The sequence below is a fragment of the Oncorhynchus nerka genome, linkage group LG23 (genome assembly GCF_034236695.1).
Source record: "Oncorhynchus nerka isolate Pitt River linkage group LG23, Oner_Uvic_2.0, whole genome shotgun sequence".
In the NCBI taxonomy this organism is placed as follows: domain Eukaryota; kingdom Metazoa; phylum Chordata; class Actinopteri; order Salmoniformes; family Salmonidae; genus Oncorhynchus; species Oncorhynchus nerka.
Window position 1 is genome coordinate 35,110,472 of NC_088418.1, and position 22,416 is coordinate 35,132,887.

The 22,416-nt window shown below is 45.6% G+C and overlaps 1 protein-coding gene across 1 annotated transcript; it reads right to left on the bottom strand.

The window, feature by feature from the left end:
• Positions 1-14,209: 14,209 nt before the first annotated feature.
• Positions 14,210-21,953, bottom strand: LOC115107211 (E3 ubiquitin-protein ligase TRIM39-like). The gene is made up of 5 exons (XM_065008418.1): positions 21,803-21,953; positions 21,282-21,518; positions 21,160-21,179; positions 16,339-16,481; positions 14,210-15,232 (listed from the first exon to the last, which is right to left on the bottom strand). Exons 1-5 carry the CDS (start codon positions 21,893-21,895, stop codon positions 14,643-14,645), a joined length of 1,083 nt encoding a protein of 360 aa, XP_064864490.1. The 5' UTR covers positions 21,896-21,953; the 3' UTR covers positions 14,210-14,642.
• Between the last annotated feature and the right edge of the window lie 463 nt (positions 21,954-22,416).

Here is a 22,416-nt window from a genome sequence, read left to right on the forward strand (position 1 = left end):
ATAAGAGCTACGACGCTAATATTTGTGTAGTCTTTAGAATTGTAATCTATGTGTAGCACTGAGTAAACTAATAAATGTAATGGACCCAAAACCCATACAGTAGCTTGCAATATGAGTATGCCCCCAATGCAATTCTGAAGTCTAATACATCCACAGTGCCATTTCAATAGATGTTTTTCAAATGAACTAATTACTGTCTTTTGATGAATCCAGTGGTGGTCTGTGCCGTTTAAGGTTAGGGTGGATGATACATTTTTTATGAGCACAGACTTATTTCTATTACAGCATATGGGATGACTGTCAATCATATTCCAATCACCCAGCTCAATGTAACATTGATAGGTTTAGGCTACTGATACTCGAATTTGCCCTATAACCCCTCATGAGGTTGCTACAACCGAGCCTACAAATTAAAGTGTATAATGTAGGTGCACAGATCGAAAGAAAAATTGGAGTAATCAAGGTGACAGAAAGTGAAACAGTCAATACCACCTAGCACACTCTTGCCTACATCTTGCTAAACTAGGGTGTAATCATTAGTCCAAACGTTACGTTTTGCAGCTAAAATGAGAGATACTATTGGACAAATTCAGGTCGGTCCATTCCAGTTTCGCTCCATTTGCTTCCGTTTAAAAACACATTTCTCAACTGAATTGGCTGAATGAACACTCCCCTGATCACCCATCACATCTACGTGCTCTCCTCCTCTCACATTTTCCCTTCACTTTTGGAATTCAATGCACAACACAACAGTGGTCTGATCAGGTGAAAAAATTATCTACACACAGCCTACATTGTTATCACCATATTAGCTAATGTCATAGTCAACACATAGCTACTAGAACTAACGTGTTAGTAAACTCACAATCTATTCCATTTGTAAAATCACGCAGTACAGTGTAAAGCAAGAAGTTTAGCATTTACACAGATGAGCCCCAGAGGCAATAAATTAATACAACCAAAAGCCTTACCTTGACTTGGAAGAGTTGGAGTGCTGGATAGACTTAGCCAGCTAGCTAACATAAATGGCATTGCTCTCTGTTTGAGTCAGGTTGTTGAGTAGGCTAAAATGTAACTTGTTTTAGGAAACTAGGCGTATGTTACGGGTCAATACTTCACAGGAGAGCCATTTGAACTAAAACCTTTTTAACTTAATGAAAATGTGTTTTTTTGTAAAAATGCTTTGTGGAACATGTGAACTTTCATGTTCCTTAGTAACAGGCGTGTATGCCATCTGTAAATACAACTATAATTGTTAAATTACGAGCCTAGTTGGTTAAGCCATAGAAAAAGTCAGCAACCTTCCCACTAGGCATGGGGGGGGCAGGTAGCCTAGTGGTTAGAGCTTTAGGCCAGTAACCAAAAGAATGCTCAATCAAATCCCCGAGCTGACAAGGTAAAAATATGTAATTCTGCCCCTGGCTGAGATAATGAGTGGGCTGGACATGTCGAGAGACGAGTTCAGATTGGTCTGCCATGTAGACGGCTTCTACATATTTGAGCAGCTCAGTATGTGTATGTAATCCAGCCTAGCGCATATTTTGCAGAAATGTATAGCGTAGTAGAACTGCATCAGTGTTACTCTCCACTTTCTGGAATTAGAGTATGATAGCCAAGGAGATGGAGAAAACACCTGTCTCCGGATTACATCTTCAAACTCAGGGCAACCATGGCACCTGTGACAGGGAGAAGTGTCCATCCATGATGTACAATACCAGTCAAAAGTTTGAACACACCTACTCATTCTAGGGTTTTTTCTTTATTTTGACTATTTTCTACATTGTAGAATAATAGTGAAGACATCAAGACTATGAAATAACATATATGGAATCATGTATTAACCAAAAAAGCGTTAAACAAATCAAAATATATTTTATATTTGTGATTCTTCAAAGTAGCTAGCCTTTGCCTTGATGACAGCTTTCCACACTCTTGGCATTCTCGCAACCAACTTCATGAGGTAGTCATCTGGAATGCATTTCAATTAACAGGTGGGCCTTGTTAAAAGTTTATTTGTGGAATGTTTTTCCTTCTTAATGTGTGTGCGCCAATCAGTTGTGTTGTGACAAGGCAGGGGTGGTAAACACAAGATAGCCCTTTTTGGTAAAAGACCAAGTCCATATTATGGCAAGAGCAGCTCAAATAAGCAAAGAGAAACGACAGTCCATCATTACTTTAACAGGGGTTGGGCTGGCTGTGGTCTGTCCTGGGGCTACACTGGGCTTTAGCACTTCTGTAGGCTTCTCTGGACCTGCTGAGGGTTTGACCGGTGTTGGTTTTGGCTTGGGAGTTGCAAAAGTGGGCTTGGGACCAGTAGTAGGCTTGGTACCAGCATCTGTAAGGGCCACAGCTGAAAAATGACATGGGAAATTCAATTGAATAGAGCTTCAGTTATCCCCTCGGGAGAAATTATTAGGCCTCTTGCCCTCTTGCTTCTACTTGGGACGCTTGCGTCCCAACTAGAGCTCTGGAAATGCAAATGCGCTACGCTAAATGCTAATAGTATTAGTTAAAACTCAAAAGTTCATTAAAATACACATGCAGGGTATCAAATTAAAGCTACACTCGTTGTGAATCCAGGCAACAAGTCAGATTTTTAAAATGCTTTTCGGCGACAGCATGAGAAGCTATTATCTGATAGCATGCACCAATACACTACAACACAAAAGCACAGCAGGGGACGTAAACAAAATAATTAGCATTTCGGCGTTACACAAACCGCACAATAAAATAGAAAACAGTCATTACCTTTCACCATCTTCTTTGTTGGCACTCCTAGATGTCCCATAAACACTATTGGGTCTTTATTTCGATTAAATCGGGCCATATAAAGCCAAGATATCGTTATATGTAGACTGTGTGATAAACGAAAAAAGAGCGATTTCACAACGTAACGTCATTTTTTTAAATTCAAAAAGTAGACGATAAACTTTCACAAAACACTTCGAAATACGTTTGTAATGCTACTTTAGGTATTAGTAAACGTTAATAAGCGATAAAAATCATCCGTAGGCGATGTAAAAATCATTAGCTGTCGTCTTGGAAAAAATTTCAGGAGAGAGCTCTTCCAGAATGATCTGGGCGGAGACTGGAGGTAAGTGGTGCCCCTGTTTCGGTTCAACCAAGAATCAAAGATGATTCAATTCACAAGACTCTAGACAACATGGGGATGCTGTGGGAGTTGAATGCTCGGTCTTATCTAATTCGGCTCACTGTTAACAATTGCTGGAAGTGGCGCAAGGATATTTATTTCCATTTTCTGTGATCAGGTTTTCCTGCGCTTTCCGATGTAACGCACGTTATGTTATAGCCACAGTCGTGATTTAACCAGTTTTAAAAACGTCTGAGGGTTTCCTATCCACACATTCTAACCATATGAACGTACTATACTCCTGGCATGAGTAGCAGGGCGCTGAAATGTTGCGCGATTTTTAACAAAATGTTCAAAAAAGTAGAGGGTAGGAGCAACTAGTTAACTTGTTGTCCATACAGGCAGTGGTCAGAGATATGATATCTAAGCCTGACCTGTGGGCTCAGCACACCCCCTGACGTCACAGTGATCCCACAGCAGCTTCCGGCCTCTTCCTATGAAGCACCATGGCTGTGTCAACATCTGTGTTTCTGGACCAGAGTCAATGCACAACAGTGAACAGTTGTGGGTGTATACAACAATATGTTTGAATGTGGGAAAGTATATAAGGTGTCTTTTTATACAGATACTCTATGTATTGTGTGACAAATGTATTTATTTGTCTTAAAGGCAATTTAAGTGTTGGAGTGCTGTTCTAGGATCAGCCTCCCCGTCCATATAATCAAATTAATTATTATCTAAAAGGCAAAATTGATCACAAATCAGTACTGATACTCTGACACTCATAGTGAATATGTGACCTGACCTGAAGATGTTATGAGGGCCCAGTCCATCGGCATCCTCAAAGTCATTGAAGGATTCAGCGCCTTTCTCCAGGATAAAATGGGAGTTCCAGTGGAGACATTAATTTCCATCGTCTGTCTCACTCACATTGATGCGATACGACATCCTGTCATACTTGAGCTTGTAACAGTTGTCGTGACTTTTACTTTAATTTATCTGATGACTGTTATTTCTCTGATCAACTAACTATGCTTAATTGTTACCCAATTAAATTAATCATGTAATAATTAACTCATTAGGATTTGGGGCACCACGAGAGTGGTTGTTTAAAGGGTTACCTTCTCCCGAATTAAAGTCTAGAGGTTTTTACCTATCACATCCATAAAACAGTAAATGTATGAATCATAAACTCGTATCATATCATCATTCTGAACAGTCGTAACCTCCTGCGTCTGCAAAAAACCCAGCCTTATGATTCAGTACTACACAAATTGGTTTCATTATTTATTTCCTAGCTAACAAATTGATGAGACAGAATAAACATACACACTTATTAATACATGAGAAAAGGTCCCTAGTGGACTGACATAACATAGGGTGGAGGGAGAGAAAGAGACACTTATTGTTGATACATTTGTGACCCAATTCATGAAACTAGGCATATGTCGCAAGTCACGACTTCACAGGAGAGCCGTTTGAACGTAAATATATTTTTTTAATCAAAATGCATTTGTTGGCAGAAAACCCTTCTTGAACATGTGAACTTTCATGTGCCTTAATTACAAACGTGTATGCCATCTGTAAATATGAATAAAAATGTTAAATTACGAGCCTTGTTGGTTGAGGATCAAGCTTTGAAATCAGTTGAATTATAGTATGATAGCTAATGCCGTACCCTAACTGGCCACGCGCCATCATGCGCCATCATGCGCAAATTGATTTTGTCCCTCCACAACAAAATAAAATAAAATATATAAAAAACTGAACCAATTATATTAAACATGAAACATTTAAGGCAATTTAGCTAGCTAGCTTGCAGTTGCTGGCTAACTTGTCCTATTTAGCTAGCTTGCTGTTGCTACCAAACTTGTCCTGGGATATAAATGTTATTTTACCTGAAATGGACAAGGTCCTCTACTCCGACAATTAATCCACACATAAAACAGTCAACCAAATCATTTCTAGTCATCTCTCCTCCTTCCAGGCCTTTTCTTCTTTGGACTTATATGGCGATTGGCAACTAACGTTCATAACGTGTATTACCACCACCGACCTCCGTTCATCTTCAGTCACCCACGTGGGTATAACAAATGAGGAGATGGCGCGTGGGTATCCGCTTCTATAAACCAATGAGGAGATGGGAGAGGCAGGACTTTCAGCGCAATCAGCGTCACAAATAGAACTGACTTCTATTTTAGCCCGTGGCAATGCAGACGCTAGTTGGTGCGCGAGCAGTGTGGGTGCAATAATTTAATAACATTTATGTTTACATTTATTTTGCAACGCGAGCGCACGCAACGCAAGCGGTGTAGTCAGCATGTAAAGAGATGGAGAAAACACCTGTCTCCGGATTACATCTTCAAACTAAGGGTAACCGTGGTATGGCATTCCTGACAGGGAGATGCATCCGGCATCATGCATGATGATGTATACAGGTAAGATAGTCTAGCGTTAGCTAGCTACATTTTCAGATATTACACGTTTCTAATTTTGACAGAAAGTGTACTGTTAGCTGTCTGGCTCCCTAGCTGACGTTATTACTTGTTTCCCAGAGCCGTTTGCTTTTCTAGTTAGAGCCTAATGTTAGCTAGCTAACATTGGACCTGGTTGGTTAGCTTCCAGCACTGTGGCATTGTTGGCACTTTATTTATTGTTGTTTAACTAGCTAACGTTAACTGGCTGGCTCATTAGCTAACGTTACATGACATGTGTGATCTTAAATGTTGTTCATTATTTACCTAGCTAGCTATATGTCTTATGTCTTAAGCTAAAGTGTACTGTTAGCTAGCTAGCTAACGTTAGATGGTTGGCTCCCTAGCGGACGTTATTATTTGTTTCCCAGAGCTGTTTGCTTTTCTAGTTAGAGTCTAGTGTTTGGCATTGCTGGCACTTTGTTCATTGTTGGTAAACTAGCTAACGTTAGCTGGCTGGCTCTTTAGCTAACATTACGTGACGTGTGTACAACACCCACTGAATATGGCTGGTGTCAGTAAACGTCTGAAAAAAAGCGTAATGAAATTGTTGCCAGCAGAGCTGGTTAGGCTGTTTTCATGTTATCGAGAGGTAAACTAAGCATCAGCCAGAGCATCAAGTGTGCGCTCCGAGAGTGAAACCAGATGGGTGGGGCTAAAGCTTAAGAGGGTGTGATACCAAAACATTCAAAGGCGATTTTCTCAAAAGTGAGTTTATATGTTGATCAACTTTCAAATCACCATTACTTTCCCATTGTTCCTCTGAGTCTCTACTTTTATCCAATGTAAAACATCGAATTTCACATTTTGCTACATAAGACCAAATCCAGGTGGTGAGTCACATTTTAGCAACTATTCTCACAGTAATCATTATTTTGCACATGAACTGCCGCCCGTTTGGAGTAAGAAATCATGAATGCATTTACTTTTAAATGTCTTCGTTCACCGTGGATCTCTGTTGGAACCAGCTCTCCTTAGGATGGGTGTTGGGCCTTTCAGCGGCACAGTTGTAAGGCTCTGATTGTCCAAAAGGGATCACCCCTCCCCAGTCTTCTACTGTTGTTCACTCTGGAAGATGCTCCTTGGAAGAGGCTAGCCAGCGGTGTTGACGGTTCCCATTGGTGATACGAGTAGTAGAATACGGTGATTCGAGAAGAGTAGTAGAATAGGATGGTTTGAAGAGTAGTAGAATGGTCCTACTTAAATTCATTTTTATAGATTTTTAACTAAGGACAGCTAATCAGCCGTACTGTGATTGTCCGGGAGGCGAGCTTCTCGCGTCTTTCGGGGCTTGGATACCTACTGTGCAAATTTTATAGAAGACAAATTATCTCTTAAAATCACATTCTTATCTTAACAAAAATACTTTGAAAATGTTTCATATTTCATATACGAAGTATAGGATGGAGACTTTGTACATGTAGTGTATACTGTATATACAGTATTTCCTTTATAACCTTTAATGACATCACAAAATAACAACCTATATGACATTATTATTATTTAGATTACCACTGACCATTCCCCACGTTCTTATGTTAGAAATATTGTTCCAGTATTCGCTTTAAAATGTGTTGGAGTTTCGGGTAGACAAAGGAACATTCCTGCGTGGATTTGGAGAGGGATGTTCTCTGGATTTCCTCTCCTTTAATCTACAACAGGGCGGAAGGTGTCAACCCTCCACCAGCTCCCTCCTCTCCCCCTCTATGGGTGAGAGAGAGTCTGGTTACTGTCATCCATTGCACAGCTGATCTGACCCATTCGGATCCTCACAGGACAGTCATGACAGTCTCCCTCTGGTAGGTTCAATCTTGGAAGGATTCTGCAAGTTGAAATTAACACAAAAATGACAACAGGATGTCCTGGTTTGTGGATCATCGTGGTTTACCCTGGTAGGATTTCTGCAAGCTGCAGACCACCACAAGAATGGCCAGGGGATATCCTGGTTGCAGATCGTCGTTCTGGACCCGTCGTCCGGTAGTCCAGGCTGGTGGATCTAGGCAGTAACTTAGACAGATGTTAATAATGCAGAACACTCAAGCAATACATCATTACATTTCTTCTACAAATGAGTGGCGTTGTGGCACCAACTAGTGGTTGTATGGGGAACTTGTTTGTGGCAGTATCATTTCCTAAGTGTCAAAGAAAATGAAACAAAAATGAATAAAAATACAGAGAAAATATATACAAAATATAGTTACCACACCCTAATGATCTAATCGGACCATATTCTATATACGTCCACGGTCTTGCTAAATTCCATTTTCATGGCATTTTATCTAATGTCACATCTACAGTACAGCGACTCTACTTAGTGGTGTGTTGCTGAGGGCACTATCGTAAATTGATAACTACATGATAAGTCTACAGCTGTAAGGCATTAGCTTCGGACAGTCTACAGGGATGACCTATGGACCTCTGGGAAGAAATTGGTGATTCATGTAGCTGTGGAGTCAAAGGGGCGTCAGGGTAAATGTTCAATTTTACCAAGGCTGGTATTTTGCTCGTACCCTTAAGTGATCCTAGTATAAATCCTCATTAAATGTTCCATTGTGCATGTGTAATTATGCTTAGACAAGCACACATGCTAAGGTAAAGAAAACCAAGTATCCTGGTAAGCTGCAACCTGTTCAGAATGAGTCTGACGTCATCAGATAATTTCCATGCCAATGACCAGTAAGTCAGTAAGAATTGGTGCCGACCTTAAAACCTGTTGTGACTAGGGGGCAGTATTTAATGTTCCCAAAGTAAACAGGATATTTTGTCAGGACAAGATGCCAGAATATGCATATAATTGACAGCTTAAGATAGAAAACACTCTAAAGTTTCCAAAACTGTAAAAATATTGTCTGTGAGCATAACAGAACTTATATTGCAGGCGAAAGCCTGAGAAAAATCCAATCCGGAAGTGACTATACTTAGCGAGATAAAATTATCCATCAAGTCTGCTCCGAGTAGCAGGTGTTCAGTTTCGAGGCTGGTAACATACACAGCGTGAACAAGCGATACGTTTTTGGAAGTGATTATTCAGCATGAGTCGCATTAGGAGAGTCGAGGTAGTCTGAGTGAAACTTCAAAGTTTATTGTCGCATCGTTTTGTTTTTAACCAACGTTTAGCTGGATGCAAAGCCCTTTTGAGATCATTGAACAATGTTTGAGAGATGAGCGACATTGTCGAGCCTGAATCAATTAGCGCATCATGGATTAAGCAGTCCTCTAGGACTGGTCAATGATTTGATTATCATTGAAACCTTTGTTAGCCTTGTTACACTTTGTGTGGGTTGGGTGCAGGAACATAGTGATCAGCTTGATTGTTGCGGTACCTGTGTGGTTGGCTACGTTCTTTATAGTTATTTTGACAGCATGGCTATTGGTATCGTGGTTTCGTGGTAGAGACCGTTGTTGTGTGACATCTCTCAACACTCCTATTGTAACGATTCTCGTTGGTGGAAGGAGAGGAAGACCAAAATGCAGCGTGGTCATATTTTAATTGAAAAAACTGAACACTACACAAAATAACAACGAAGAGAAAACAAAACAGTTCTGCCAGGCGAACAGACACTAAAACAGAAATTAAACACCCACAACCAAAATGGGGAAAACAGGCTACCTAAGTATGATTCTCAATCAGAGACAACGAACAACACCTGCCTCTGATTGAGAACCTAAAGGTGCGGACTCCGGCCGCAAAACCTGAGGGTCTGGGTGGGCGTCTGTCCGCGGTGGCGGTTCTGGCGCGGGACGTGGACCCCATTCCACCATAGTCTTTGCCCGCTTAAGTGGTGCCTTTGGAGCGGCGACCCTCGCCGCCGACCTCAGACTGGGAACCCTTGCAGCGGGCCCCGAATAGATGGGAAACTCCGGCAGCGCCGGACAGGCAGGAGACTCCGGCTGCACCGTAGTGGAGGGCGACTCCGGCAGCGCCGTATTGGAGGGCGACTCCGGCAGCGCCGTATTGAAGGGCGACTCCGCCAACGCTGGAGTGAAGGGCGGTCCGGCAGCTCCTGACTGACGTGCGGGTCCGGCAGCTCCTGACTGACTGGCGGCTCCGGCCGCTCCTGACTGACGGGCGGCTCCGGCAGCTCCTGACTGAAGGGTGGCTCTGGCTGCTCAGGACAGACGGGCGGCTCTGGCAGCTCAGGACAGACGGGCGGCTCTGGCAGCTCAGGACAGACGGGCGGCTCTGGCACCTCAGGACAGACGGGTGGCTCTGGCAGCTCAGGACAGACGGGCGGCTCTGGCAGCTCAGGACAGACGGGCGGCTCTGGCAGCTCAGGACAGACGGGCGGCTCTGGCAGCTCAGGACAGACGGGCGGCTCTGGCAGCTCAGGACAGACGGGCGGCTCTGGCAGCTCAGGACAGACGGGCGGCTCTGGCAGCTCAGGACAGACGGGCGGCTCTGGCAACTCAGGACAGACGGGCGGCTCTGGCAGCTCAGGGCAGACGGGCGAACCTGGAGGGAGGAGATGGAGAGACAGCCTGGTGGGTCCTGTGGCAGCCCCACGCACCAGTCTGTCTCTCCGTCTCCTCCCTCCAGGTTCGCCCGGGCTGTGGGTGTGCACTGGAGATCTGGTGCATGCCACTCTCACCTCTCCCTTAGGCTCAATGCCCACATTCGCCCGGCATGGGCGGAGCGCAGGCATAGGAGGCACTGCACCCTCCCAGCGCCCCGGAGACACAGCACGCAGAGCCGGTGCAGGATACCCTGGGCCGAAAAGGCGTAGCGGAGACCAGACACACTGAGCTGGCACAACACGCCATGGCTGGATGCCCACACTCGCATGGCACTTGCAGGGGGCTGGCCTATAGTGCACCGGGCTATGAGGGCATACTGGCGACACCGTGCACTTGACCGCATAACACGGTGCCTGACCAGTACTGCGCTTCCTCCGGTAAGCACGAGGAGTGGGCTCAGGTCTCCCTCTCGTGCCTTTCGCGCTGCCATGGTACCTCCTTATATAGCCGCCGCTCAGCTCTCGCTGCCTCCAGTTCTTCCTTGGGGCGGCGATATTCCCCAGCCTGTGCCCAGGGTCCGTCTAAAATCTCCTCCCATGTCCATGAGTCCAGAGAACGCTGTTGCTCTATACCACGCTGCTTGGTGCTTGGTTGGTGGGTGTTTCTGTAATGATTCTCGTTGGTGGAAGGAGAGGAGGACTAAGCTGATCGTCTTTGGTCTGCAGCATTTGGACTAGAACATTATTGTTTGAATGTTGTTTATCAAAACTGCATGTATTCTATCAAGTTGCACGCCCCTGTTCATAGATAACTCAACAGATTTATCTAGTTTGAGGATTGTGTTCCTGCAGAAGATGATTTTGTTGAAGAGTTTGTGCTCGTTCGTCATCATAAGGTTTTGCTATTTCTTTTAAATGTTCTGTTTTCAAACACATTTCCTTGGATAGCGGTATTTTCCCCTTTACTGCGGTTGTCATTAGTTTCCTGGTTCTCTCCACCTGTCCCTTCATGTCAACCGTGTTTTGCTCGTGCTTCTGCTGTGCACTGTGGTACTGGAACAATGTTAATCTCTGCTGGCGGCCATGTATCAGGGCTGAACTGGAGAGAACCTTTACAAGGCTTGCGCCTTGTAAGAGAGAGATATACACCTCCCACCGGGGTCCATCCGTTAGCACTCATGGAGCTCACCCCCATCTTCATGGAAGTAATCGCTACCAAGAAAGCCACCTTCATAAAGAGGTGTTTCAGGGAGGCAGACTACAACGTTTCGAAAGGCAGCTTTGCCAAAGCTGAAAAGACCACATTCAAATCCTAGCTCGCCATTGACCAGGTCCTAGCTGGTCGCAGGCGACGAACCCCCTTCATAAACCTGGAGACCAATGGATGGCGCCCCACTGGCATGTCCATCCACCCCACATGGCAAGCAGATATAGCAGCCAAATACCCTCAGTGTAGAGGCTGCTAAGCCTTAATCCAAGCGAGACTGCAGGTATTGGAGGACATACTGTACCCCGCATGACTCAGGCACCACCTCAATACCAGTGCACCAAGAGCAGAACAATCACCAGCTCAACTGGTATGCCGCGGTTGTATCCGGTGCCCTTGCACTCTGAATGGAGTTCATTACACCCTCCTGTAGTCCTAACATGGACCATTGGCACCGTTCAGTGGCCAAGCCCACCGACTGAGACAGCAGGTCCGGTCTCAGGGGAAATAGCCAAGGTGTCCCAGACAACAGGGACAGGAGAAGGCTGAACCAGGCTTGTCTGGGCCAGTATGGGGCCACCAGAAGCAGACGATGCTCTGCCATGCTGGTCCTGTCCAGCACAGCCTGGAACAGGGGAAAAAGGGGGGAATGCGTAAAGCTCCAGCCTGCGCCAATCGTGAGCCAGAGCATCCAAGCCCAGAGGCCCAGGTGGCTCCGACATGGAGTACCTCAGGGGGAAGTGCACATTGTCCAGGGAGGCAAACAGGTCCACCTGCGCCCTCCTGAACTTGCTGCATCACCTGGGGATGTCGGCTCCAGTCCCAAGGCGGACCCTCCCTTGGCAGCATATCCGCTGCCACATTCAGGATGCCAGGTACATGCGCTGCGCGTAGAGATGCTAGACATCCCTGAGTCCAGAGAAGGAGCTCACATGCCATAAGATGTAGGCGGTGGGACTTAAGTCCACCCTGATGGTTGATGTAAGCCAATACTATGGTGTTGTCCGTTCTCACCAGGACATGTCTTCCCTTCAGATGTGGAAGGAAAGACTGCAGGGCCAGCAATACAGCTCGGAGCACACGTGTATTGATGTGCCTGCCGCTCCAAGGGGGTAGCCAACATCCGCTGACCGACCTGCCCTTGGTCACACACCCCTAGCCGATCTGGGTGGCGTCTGTCCTGACCAGCTCCCGGCAGCACATCCTCAGCATCTCCACCCCACCTGAGAGAAAGGGGTCACAGCGCCACCTCAACAATACCATGAGGCACTGTGTGGTCATCCGCAGCTGGCGGTGACAGTGGCACTTCGGGTGCAGCCGGTGGGAGTTGAACCACTGTTGAAGAGGCCGGAGATGGAGCAGGCTCAGGGGAATCAACAATGAGGCCGCCCCTGTCAAAAGTGATCGAGGCAAGGTGAGATTGCCTGAACGCTTCTGGTGGACAGGCGTGCTCTCATGAGGACTGAGTCCAGCTCCATGCCAATGAAGGCCACCCTCTGGGTGGGCGTCAGACAACTGTTCTTGTCGGTTACAGTAATACCCAGCCCGCCGATGTGGGTCAGGAGCATGTCTCTGTCTGATAGGAACTGTGTCCTGGTCAGGGCACAAATCAGTCATTCGTCCAGGTAATTGAGAATCAACACTTATTGAAAGTGCGGGGTGCAAAGGAGAGGGGTGCCAAGAACCGTCCCTTCGAAAGCGAATCGGAGGTACTGCCACTGAGCTGGGTGAACAGGAACATGGAAGTATGCAACCCTCAGGTACAGCATCACAAACCACAGGTCCCTGGACACGGCCTGCAACACACGGCTGGGGACAGTATGTGGAACCTCAGTACCTTCAAGTACCCATTGAGGTTCAGAATCGGTCGAAATCCTCTGTCTCTTTTTGGGACCACAAAATAAGTGGTCAGAGTGGGGTGTTCTCTCATTATGTGTCTGGAAGTAGATAGCAAGCCAGCCAATGTTAGCCAGTTAGTTTGGGTGCTTCACTACTGTGAGGTCAGAACGTTCTGATCAATCCTACTCATCGGTCATAGCGTCCACTGTGCGCTCTGAATGCTCCGAGAGCGAAACGCTCTGAAGAATGGACAATCTGACAGCACAGTTGCAGTCACCAAAGCTCTGGATAAGATAACAGCCTAACCAGCTCTGCTAGGGCGAGTAATGTTGAGTGAGCTGTTCTCTCATTTGTGTCTGGAAGTAACTAGCAAGTTAGCTTGGGTGCTTGATTGCTGTTGATAGTACAGAAAGCTTGGATCAACCCTCAAAGAGATGGGTGGGGCTAAAGCTTAAGAGGTTGTGAACAATGCCGAAGGGGTGTTGACAAAGAAGGGCTCTCCAGTAGTAGTTCCAAAACATTCAAAGGACATTTTCTCAAAAGTGAGTTTACAAGTTTATCAACTTTCAATGCAAAATTACTTTCCCATTGTTCCTCAACTGTAGTGTATGATATACCATTTTGTCTCTACTTTTATCCAATGTAAAAATCGCAATTTCAAATGTTGCTACATAAGCCCGATTTGAGCCTATCGGTCACATTTGTGAATCACAAAAGACAAAAGACATTGGTTTGATTCATTCTGAAAAGTGGCACATTCAGTTATTCAAGGGAAAGGGGATACCTAGTCAGTTGCACAACTGAATGCATTCAACCGAAATGTGTCTTCCACATTTAACCCAAGAGGTGCGTGGGATGCCTTAAACGACATCATCGGCACCCGGGGAGCAATTGTTGTTGGGGGTTAACTGCCTTGCTCAAGGGCAGAATGGCAGATGTGTTGTTATTAAGCCTACTGACTGTCAATACTGATAGTGGCTAATATTTAACACAATAGAAATAGGAAACAGAGAAAGTTGGTGTAGCCTATAATTAAGATATTCAAGAGGGCCCATCCCTGCAAGTTAAAAGGCTGTACAATTACAATTCTGCATAATGCATTTCATACTCTTTAATGTGACAAAGTTGATATATCGATATGCTTAATTTTGTTGCCATATGACTGGTTTCACAATTGTTTCCAGTGATTATAAGATAAAATATATCTAAAACAAGTATCATTAATATTTACAATCCCCTTATCCAAATGGATTACTAATTTACCTAGCTCTTTTCAATAGCTCTCATGAAATTGTAAATTACACTGCATGGAGAATGATGTTATTTCTATCGGAAAATATTAAGTAGATACTTTTTCCTCTTGCGTAAAGGTGGATGAATTATTAGGACATTAAGTCGATGTGAGAATATGGCATATCTATAGACACCTCTGCCACACCTTCATTAGATATCCACCCAAAAAGAAAAGCAGGTGAATAGTGTGCTATTCTCATGCCTAAGTTGAAGGTCAGAATACGTGTTGAGAGAAAATCGCTTAAAAAGGGAATCATCCCCTTTGAGTATCATAAGGAGCAGAGTCAGCATTCTTGGGCATTCTGGATAGAACTAGGAGTTGGAGGTGCGTTAAAGATCAAAATTGGTTTGGCGTTCATACCGTTGTGGTCGTGACCTGGGCACAATGCCAGGTGGAGACAGTCCTTGAACGCCCCCACACAAAACGAGAACAGAGGGGTCATGCTGTCCGCCCCCAGGAAAGACACTAGGCCCGCTGGGAAACTACACAGGACCCCAATACGGCTTAAGTGTTTCGTGACAGGCAGCTGGTGGGGCACCCCACCGTGCCAGGCTGTGTACTCCCCGTCAAAGAATTCCATGGCCCAGGAGTCAGAGCCGCGACCCAGCCAGCAGTCCTCGGCCCGGCCCTTGCGGGAGATGGTGGGGTAGGTGAGGCCCAGCTCCCAGTAAGTCTTCCCAGCCACATCTATCTCCCAGTAGTGACGCCCGGAGCTGAAGCCCTGCAGGCTGATCACGTTGAGGGTGGTGTCAAAGCGTCCTGGGAGCTCTGGTAGTTCCTGCCAGGTGTCTGTGTAGGTGACACTGTCACCGTGCAGGGAGATGACCAGCTTGGGGTGCGCTGTCTCTGGGTCCAGGGACACCTCTGTAGAATCTGTTGACAGAGGTGTAATTTTCCCATGAGAAAATACTATATTTAATACAATACTATATTATAATTGGCTGGATGTTTCAAGGCATAACCACTTTCAAGGCATAACCAGTTTTAATAACATGCAGCATGTTTTTAAGTACAAAAACATGCTGTATGCTATAACGGCTTACCTTCACTTATAAATTATAGATGTATAGATGAATTATAGATGAAATGATGAAATGATGAAATGTATCCATAATGAAATACACTTTTTGAATGGTTTTAGAATTTCTACAGTATTCTGATAGACCACTAGGTAGAGGATCCATGGTACAAAAATATCCTGCCTATCTCTCCACTTCCAGTTGTACTTAGCTATGTTTCCATTAACCTGTCCATTAACTTTTTTTAGAAAGAAAGATTGCATTGAAAATAGATGCAACAATTGCCTGCTACGGTGCGTTTCCATTGTACTATCGTGTCAATAAAAACAGCTGGATGTAATGATGTCACCCCCCCCCCCCCCCCCCCACGAAAGCCACATTTGACATATTCCAATAATTCTCATGTGCCAACGTATCGTCACGGTCCGTGCCATGGTGAAACTTGCACTCCTGTAGATCTGAAATAATTGGATCATGAAACTTGCATCTAGCCAACAAGAGAAGCAAGAAGAAGTAATTCAGATATTATTGAAAGTCAGGACAATCTTTGTCCTGCAAAGAAACATATATATTTTTTAATAGTTTACAGCAGTATACATTTAGAATGAAATGTGGAGTGGATCTTTATAATTACATGATGGCATCATGTATTCCGAATACCTTAAAAATGATTTGGCAATCATCATTTATTTGAAAAACTGTTTCAATCATTATTTGTCACAATAAAGAAACTTAGACAAAATAAAAAATCCCCCCTGTCGAATGGATACAAATGTTGTATCTTTAGAAAATGTCTCCTATATCTGCCGTTTACATTACACATGTTGCAAAGATTTGTTTTGCGACATTGCTTTTGTTGAAAAAACCTGTGTCAATGGAAACCTGCCTAGTGACATCATAGCATCTTGAGATTTAAATCATACAATTGAAAAGATGTCATGGAATACTAAGGGTACTCACAGCTCTTGATGAGTCTCTTGGTAATGGGGGTCTGGGAGTGGATGAGTAGCAGCATATTGTTGGTGAGGGTGAGAATTTGGTCAGCTTTAGGCTCATCCAGGTTCACTTTGCTTGGGTCTGTCCTACTCAGCAGATCCATCACTCTGGGTGAGAGAGAGGACAATTACCAACATTTAAAGCCTGGTCTCATAGACTAAATGTAACATAGTAAATGTAACTCAAATCAATCAAATGAGTATGATATGTTACGTTTGGTATGGTTAAATAAGACAGATGGTTACTTAAGGCAAAAACAAAAGTAGGGTGGATGGGTTGGCGTATAATGCAAACATCTAGCAACTGAAAGGTTGAGAGTTTGAAATCTCATCACAGACAGTTTTAGCATTTTAACTAATTAGCAACTTGTCAACTACTTACTACTTTTTAGCTACTTTGCATGTTAGCTAACCCATCTCCTAACCCTAAACTTAACCCTTTTAGCTAACCCTTCCACTAACCTTAACCCTTTCACATAACTCCTAAACTTAACCCTAACCCCTAGTCTAGCTAAATTTAACTAGCTAGCTAACGTTAGCCACCTAGCTAGAATTCGTAACATATCATACATTTAGCAAATTTGTACTATATAACACATTTGTAATTCGAAACATGTCATACGAAATAGGTAATGGACATCCACAAATTAATACATACCACGCCATTCGAAAAATATCATACTAAATTGAATGTTCCGGATATACATACAGAATAATATGAAATGCTCTGAGACCAGGTTGACTTTACTGCAGTGGCTCTCACATGAACAGTAGGCAGGTTTCCATTGACCCAAAAAGACATGTGTAATGGAAACGGCAGATATAGGATAAATGTTCTAAAGATTGATAACATTTGTATCTTTTCAACAGGGGTGGATTTTTCTTTAGTAGAACTTTATTGCGACAAATGATGATGGAAACAGTGTTTTTTGAATAACTGATGATTGCCGAATGTATCATTTTGAAGGTATACGTAATTATAAAGCGCCACTTCACATTTACTAAATGTCTACTGCTGTAATGGCTTTCCTCCTCTTCGTCTGAAAAGGAGAGGCGAGAAGGATCGGAGGCCCACTATACGGCGTGGTAAGTGTCCATGGTATTTATTTAAACACATAAACTGAACACTCCATGCAAAAACAATAAACGTAACGTGAATAACCGAAACCGAAAACAGTACCGTGTGGTGTAAAACACAGACACGGAAACAATCACCCACAAAACAACAGTGAAACCCAGGCTACCTAAGTATGACTAACGACACCTGCCTCTGATTGAGAACCATACTAGGCCGAACACAGAAAAACAACATAGACACACAAAACATAGAATGCCCACCCAACTCGAGTCCTGACCAACTAAAACAAACAATTAACACAAATACTAGGGTCAGAACGTGACAGTACCCCCTTCCCAAGGTGCGGACTCTGGCCGCAAAACCTGAACCTATAGGGGATGGTCTGGGTGGGCATCTGTCCGCGGTGGCGGCTCTGGCGCTGGACGTGGACCCAACTCCACCATAGTCTTAGTCCGCCTCTGTGGTCTCCTAGGAACGGCGACCCTTGCCGCCGACCCTGACCTGGGAACCCTAAACAACAGGCCCACCGGGCTGAGGGACACCTCTGGACTTAAGGGGTAGCTCAGGACTGAGGGTTAGCTCAGGACTGAGGGGTAGCTCAGGACTGAGGGGTAACTCAGGACTGAGGGGTAGCTCAGGACTGAGTGGTAGCTCTGGACTGATAAGTAGCTTAGGACAGAGGTAATTCAGGACTGAGGGGTAGCTCAGGACTGAGAGATAACTCAGGACTGAGGGGTAGCTCAGGACTGAGAGATAGCTCAGGCTGGTTGACGGCTCTGGCAGCTTCTGGCTGACTGACGGCTCTGGCAGATCCTGGCTGACTGGCGGCTCTGGCAGAGCCTGGCTGATTGGCGGCTCTGGCAGCTCCACACTGACTGGCAGCTCTGGCGGCTCCACGCTGACTGGCGGCTCTGGCGGCTCCACGCTGACTGGCGGCTCTGGCGGCTCCACGCTGACTGGCGGCTCTGGCGGCTCCACGCTGACTGGCGGCTCTGGCGGCTCCACGCTGACTGGCGGCTCTGGCGCTCCACGCTGACTGGCGGCGGCTCCACGCTGACTGGCGGCTCTGGCGGCTCCACGCTGACTGGCGGCTCTGGCGGCTCCACGCTGACTGGCGGCTCTGGCGGCTCATGACAGACGGGAGACTCTAGCAGCTCTGGACAGACGGAAGACTAGCAGTTCTGGACAGACGGGAGACTCTAGCGGCTCTGGACAGATGGGAGACTCTAGCAGCTCTGGACAGACGGAAGACTAGCAGTTCTGGACAGACGGGAGACTCTAGCAGCTCTGGACAGACGAGAGACTCTAGCAGCTCTGGACAGACGGGAGACTCTAGCAGCTCTGGACAGACGGGAGACTCTAGCAGCTCTGGACAGATGGGAGACTCTAGTAGCTCTGGACAAACAGGAGACTCTAGCAGCTCTGGACAGACGGAAGACTAGCAGTTCTGGACAGACGGGAGACTCTAGCAGCTCTGGACAGACGAGAGACTCTAGCAGCTCTGGACAGACGGGAGACTCTAGCAGCTCTGGACAGACGGGAGACTCTAGCAGCTCTGGACAGACGGGAGACTCTAGCAGCTCTGGACAGATGGGAGACTCTAGTAGCTCTGGACAAACAGGAGACTCTAGCAGCTCTGGACAGACGGGCAGCTCAGGCGGCGCTGGGCAGACGGGCAGCTCAGACGGCGCTGGGCAGACGGGCAGCTCAGACGGCGCTGGGCAGACGGGCAGCTCAGACGGCGCTGGGCAGATGGCCAGCTCAGGCGGCGCTGGGCAGACTGGAGACTCCGGCAGAGCTGGAGAGGAGGAAGGCTCTGGCAGCGCTGGACAGAGGAGCTCTGGCGCCCCTGGACTGAGGGGCTCTGGCGCCTCTGGACTGAGGGGCTCTGGCGGCTCTGGACAGACGGTAGACTCCGACAGCGCTGGAGAGGAGGAAGGCTCTGGCTGCGCTGGACAGAGGGGCTCTGGCTCCTCTGGACTGAGGGGCTCTGGCGCCTCTGGACTGAGGGGCGGAAACTCTGGTAGCACCGGACAGGCGGGAGCACCTGTATTGATGGGACGGAGAGACAGCCTGGTGCGGGGTGCCGGCACTGGTGGTACCGGGCTGGGGACACGCACCTCAGGGCGAATGCCTTGCATACTACGCCAAATCAACAGCTCTCCTCCAATTCTATTAACACCTCCTCGAGTGTCTCCTCATCTCCCATCCGTTCACTCTCCTCCAATCTGTCCAATAACTCGACCCTCTCAGACTCAGCCAGCTCTCAGCTTCGCCGACAGCTCCAAGTGCCACACCCAAGAAAATTTTGGGACTGCCTCTCGTGCTTCCTTGCCAGTCGCGTTCCCTCGTATCGATGGCTCCTCTCTCCGGCTGCCTCTGCTCTCCTCAATGCCTCCACCTGTTCCCATGGTAGGTGATCCCTACCAGCCTGGATCTCCTCCCATATGTAGCAACCCTTGCCATCCAAAACATCATCCCATGTCCAGGAATCCTGACATTTCTGCTTCTTCTGCTGCTGTTGCCTCTCCTGCTGCTGCTTTTGCTGCTGCTGCCCCTTCCTCTGCTGCTTCTGTTGCTTCTCCTGCAGCTGCTTTTGCTCCTGCTGCTGTTGCTCCTGCTGCTTCTCCTGCTGCACCTTGGGACGGCGACATTCCCCTGGTTTTTCCCAGGGTCCTCTCCCGTCGAGGATTTCCTCCCACGTCCAGGAGTCTTGTGTCTTCGGCCGCTGTTGCTGCTCATTCCCACGCCACTTGGTCCTTGTTTGGTGGGTGATTATGTAATGGCTTTCCTCCTCTTCGTCTGAAGAGGAGAGGCGAGAAGGATCGGAGGACCAATATGCGGCGTGGTAAGTGTCCATGGTATTTATTTAAACACATAAACTGAACACTCCATACAAAAACAATAAACATCACGTGAATAACCAAAACCGAAAACAGTACCTTGTGGTGTAAAACACAGACACGGAAACAATCACCCACAAAACAACAGTGAAACCCAGGCTACCTAAGTATGATTCTCAATCAGAGACAACTAACGACACCTGCCTCTGATTGAGAACCATACTAGGCCGAACACAGAAAAACAACCTAGACACACAAAACATAGAATGCCCACCCAACTCACGTCCTGACCAACTAAAACAATCAATTAACACAAATACTAGGGTCAGAACGTGACAACTGCTTGCAAAATAAAAAAAAATTCAAGTATATAAATAATGTTTCTTTGCAAGAAAAGGATTGTCCTGACTGAAAATTCCTGAAATTCTTGAAGGTATATTTGTCAATTATTGCATTCTGTCCATGCTGGCTTTCGCAGGCTACTTGAGACATGAAACAGATAGGTGGGAGGGCATACAGGCTGTCACCAATTTATTAATGCGCAATTTGCCTAAATTGGTAATGGAAATATTTCAACCACTACATTTTTATTTGACAGGCTTTTGCAGAAAAGTGTTTTGGTTGTTAGTGTAACTTCACTACATCCAACTGTTTTTATTGACACAGCTGGAAACGCATCCATTTTCTATGCAAACTTTCTACGTGTCGACAGAAAATCGCCGGACAAGTTAATGGAAACATAGCTATTGACAGTTTATGATCAATAATGATGATTGTAAACATCTTTGTCAATAAAATTATTTATATAAAATATATGTGCATGCGGTATTAGAAACAACAAATGTATTTGGATCAAATCACATACCTGCCTTCTATCTCTGTGTCCTAGAGTCGATGTGGAGGAAATAAAGACAGTGATAGTGAATACAACAGCATCAATATCCATTAAATTAGTTTATGTTGAATAGAACTGAAGAGCCAAATCACCATTGTATCAGGCAGAATAATGTCCTTCTGGGCTAGCTCAGTGGTGAGCTTGGCCAGATCCTGCTCTATCTCCTGGATGATGATACAATTATTTTCCATCAGGTCCTCCAGGGCTGTGACTGCAGCTCTCTCCTCCATCTCCAGCTGGGTCAGAGTTATCCTGAGGTCCTCATTCAGAACCCTCTGGATGTCCTCATACTTCTTCTTTATACTCTCCTTCATCGCTGAGGACTTTTTCTGGTTGTGGGACACAGAACCAGTCAATGCGAAAGTCATTGCAACATTTCACATCTTAGAGTTTATATGCTACCATGTTGTGCATGTTTTTCACCACAAATAGATGTCATATAAATATAAATGTCAGATGTGACCATAGAAATATAATTACTAGAAGGGCCAAAGCCTCTCAGACCACTTCAATTTGACTGGAACACTCATGTGTGCATTCAATATGTCTGACATGTTATTGTGATGCTTGTGACCTCTGTTCACACAGATGAAGCCCCGTGCTGTTTACTTACAATGATTTCAGTTTGCTTTGCACTTAGTTTCTTCATTCGGAGCTTCACAGCCTCTCTTTGCCTCTTCAGACATTCCTGGTGCTTCAACTGCATCTCCTGAGGAGTGAAAAAAAAGTAGCACACACCTGATCCTGAGTCTTCATCTTCAAGGCCTTACTCTAAGTGAGATGATCAGTTATACCAATGAAGAAAAGCGGACGAAATTGCAAAGGGAAGTTGTGATAAACCAAAGACTTCTAGTCCTGTGTCAATGAGTCTTAAATCAATATAGACTACCTGGCACTCTTTAACAATACTACACTTCTAGTTTCACAAGCTCAGGTACTAGAGTATAGTGGGTAGGGTTGTGTCCTTAGAAATACGGGGATGGCCCATTCAATGAGCCATATTGGGTGTACCCATGAGGGTGCAGTCAAATTGCTGTGGTCTGAGGGGATTGTCCTTTCTAATTATTATATTTATATGGTTATGTCAATGGGGCCCTTCATTCTCCCCTAGAAAGTATTCACCTTGACTCCACAGGTACATTATCCATTAGGGAAAGGGGGTTTTCGAGTCAGTTGTACAACTGAAATGTGTCTTCCACATTTAAACCAATCCCTCTGAATCAGAGA

Excerpts from the sequence above, each read along its gene's own strand:
- LOC115107211 (XM_065008418.1), bottom strand. The coding sequence starts at position 21,895 with ATGCAGTTGAAGCACCAGGAATGTCTGAAGAGGCAAAGAGAGGCTGTG. Across the intron at positions 16,482-21,159 it reads GACACAGAGATAGAAGGCAG|AGTGATGGATCTGCTGAGTA; the intron begins GTATGTGATTTG and ends TCTCTCACCCAG. Across the intron at positions 15,233-16,338 it reads CAAGAGACTCATCAAGAGCT|ATTCTACAGAGGTGTCCCTG; the intron begins GTGAGTACCCTT and ends CTCTGTCAACAG.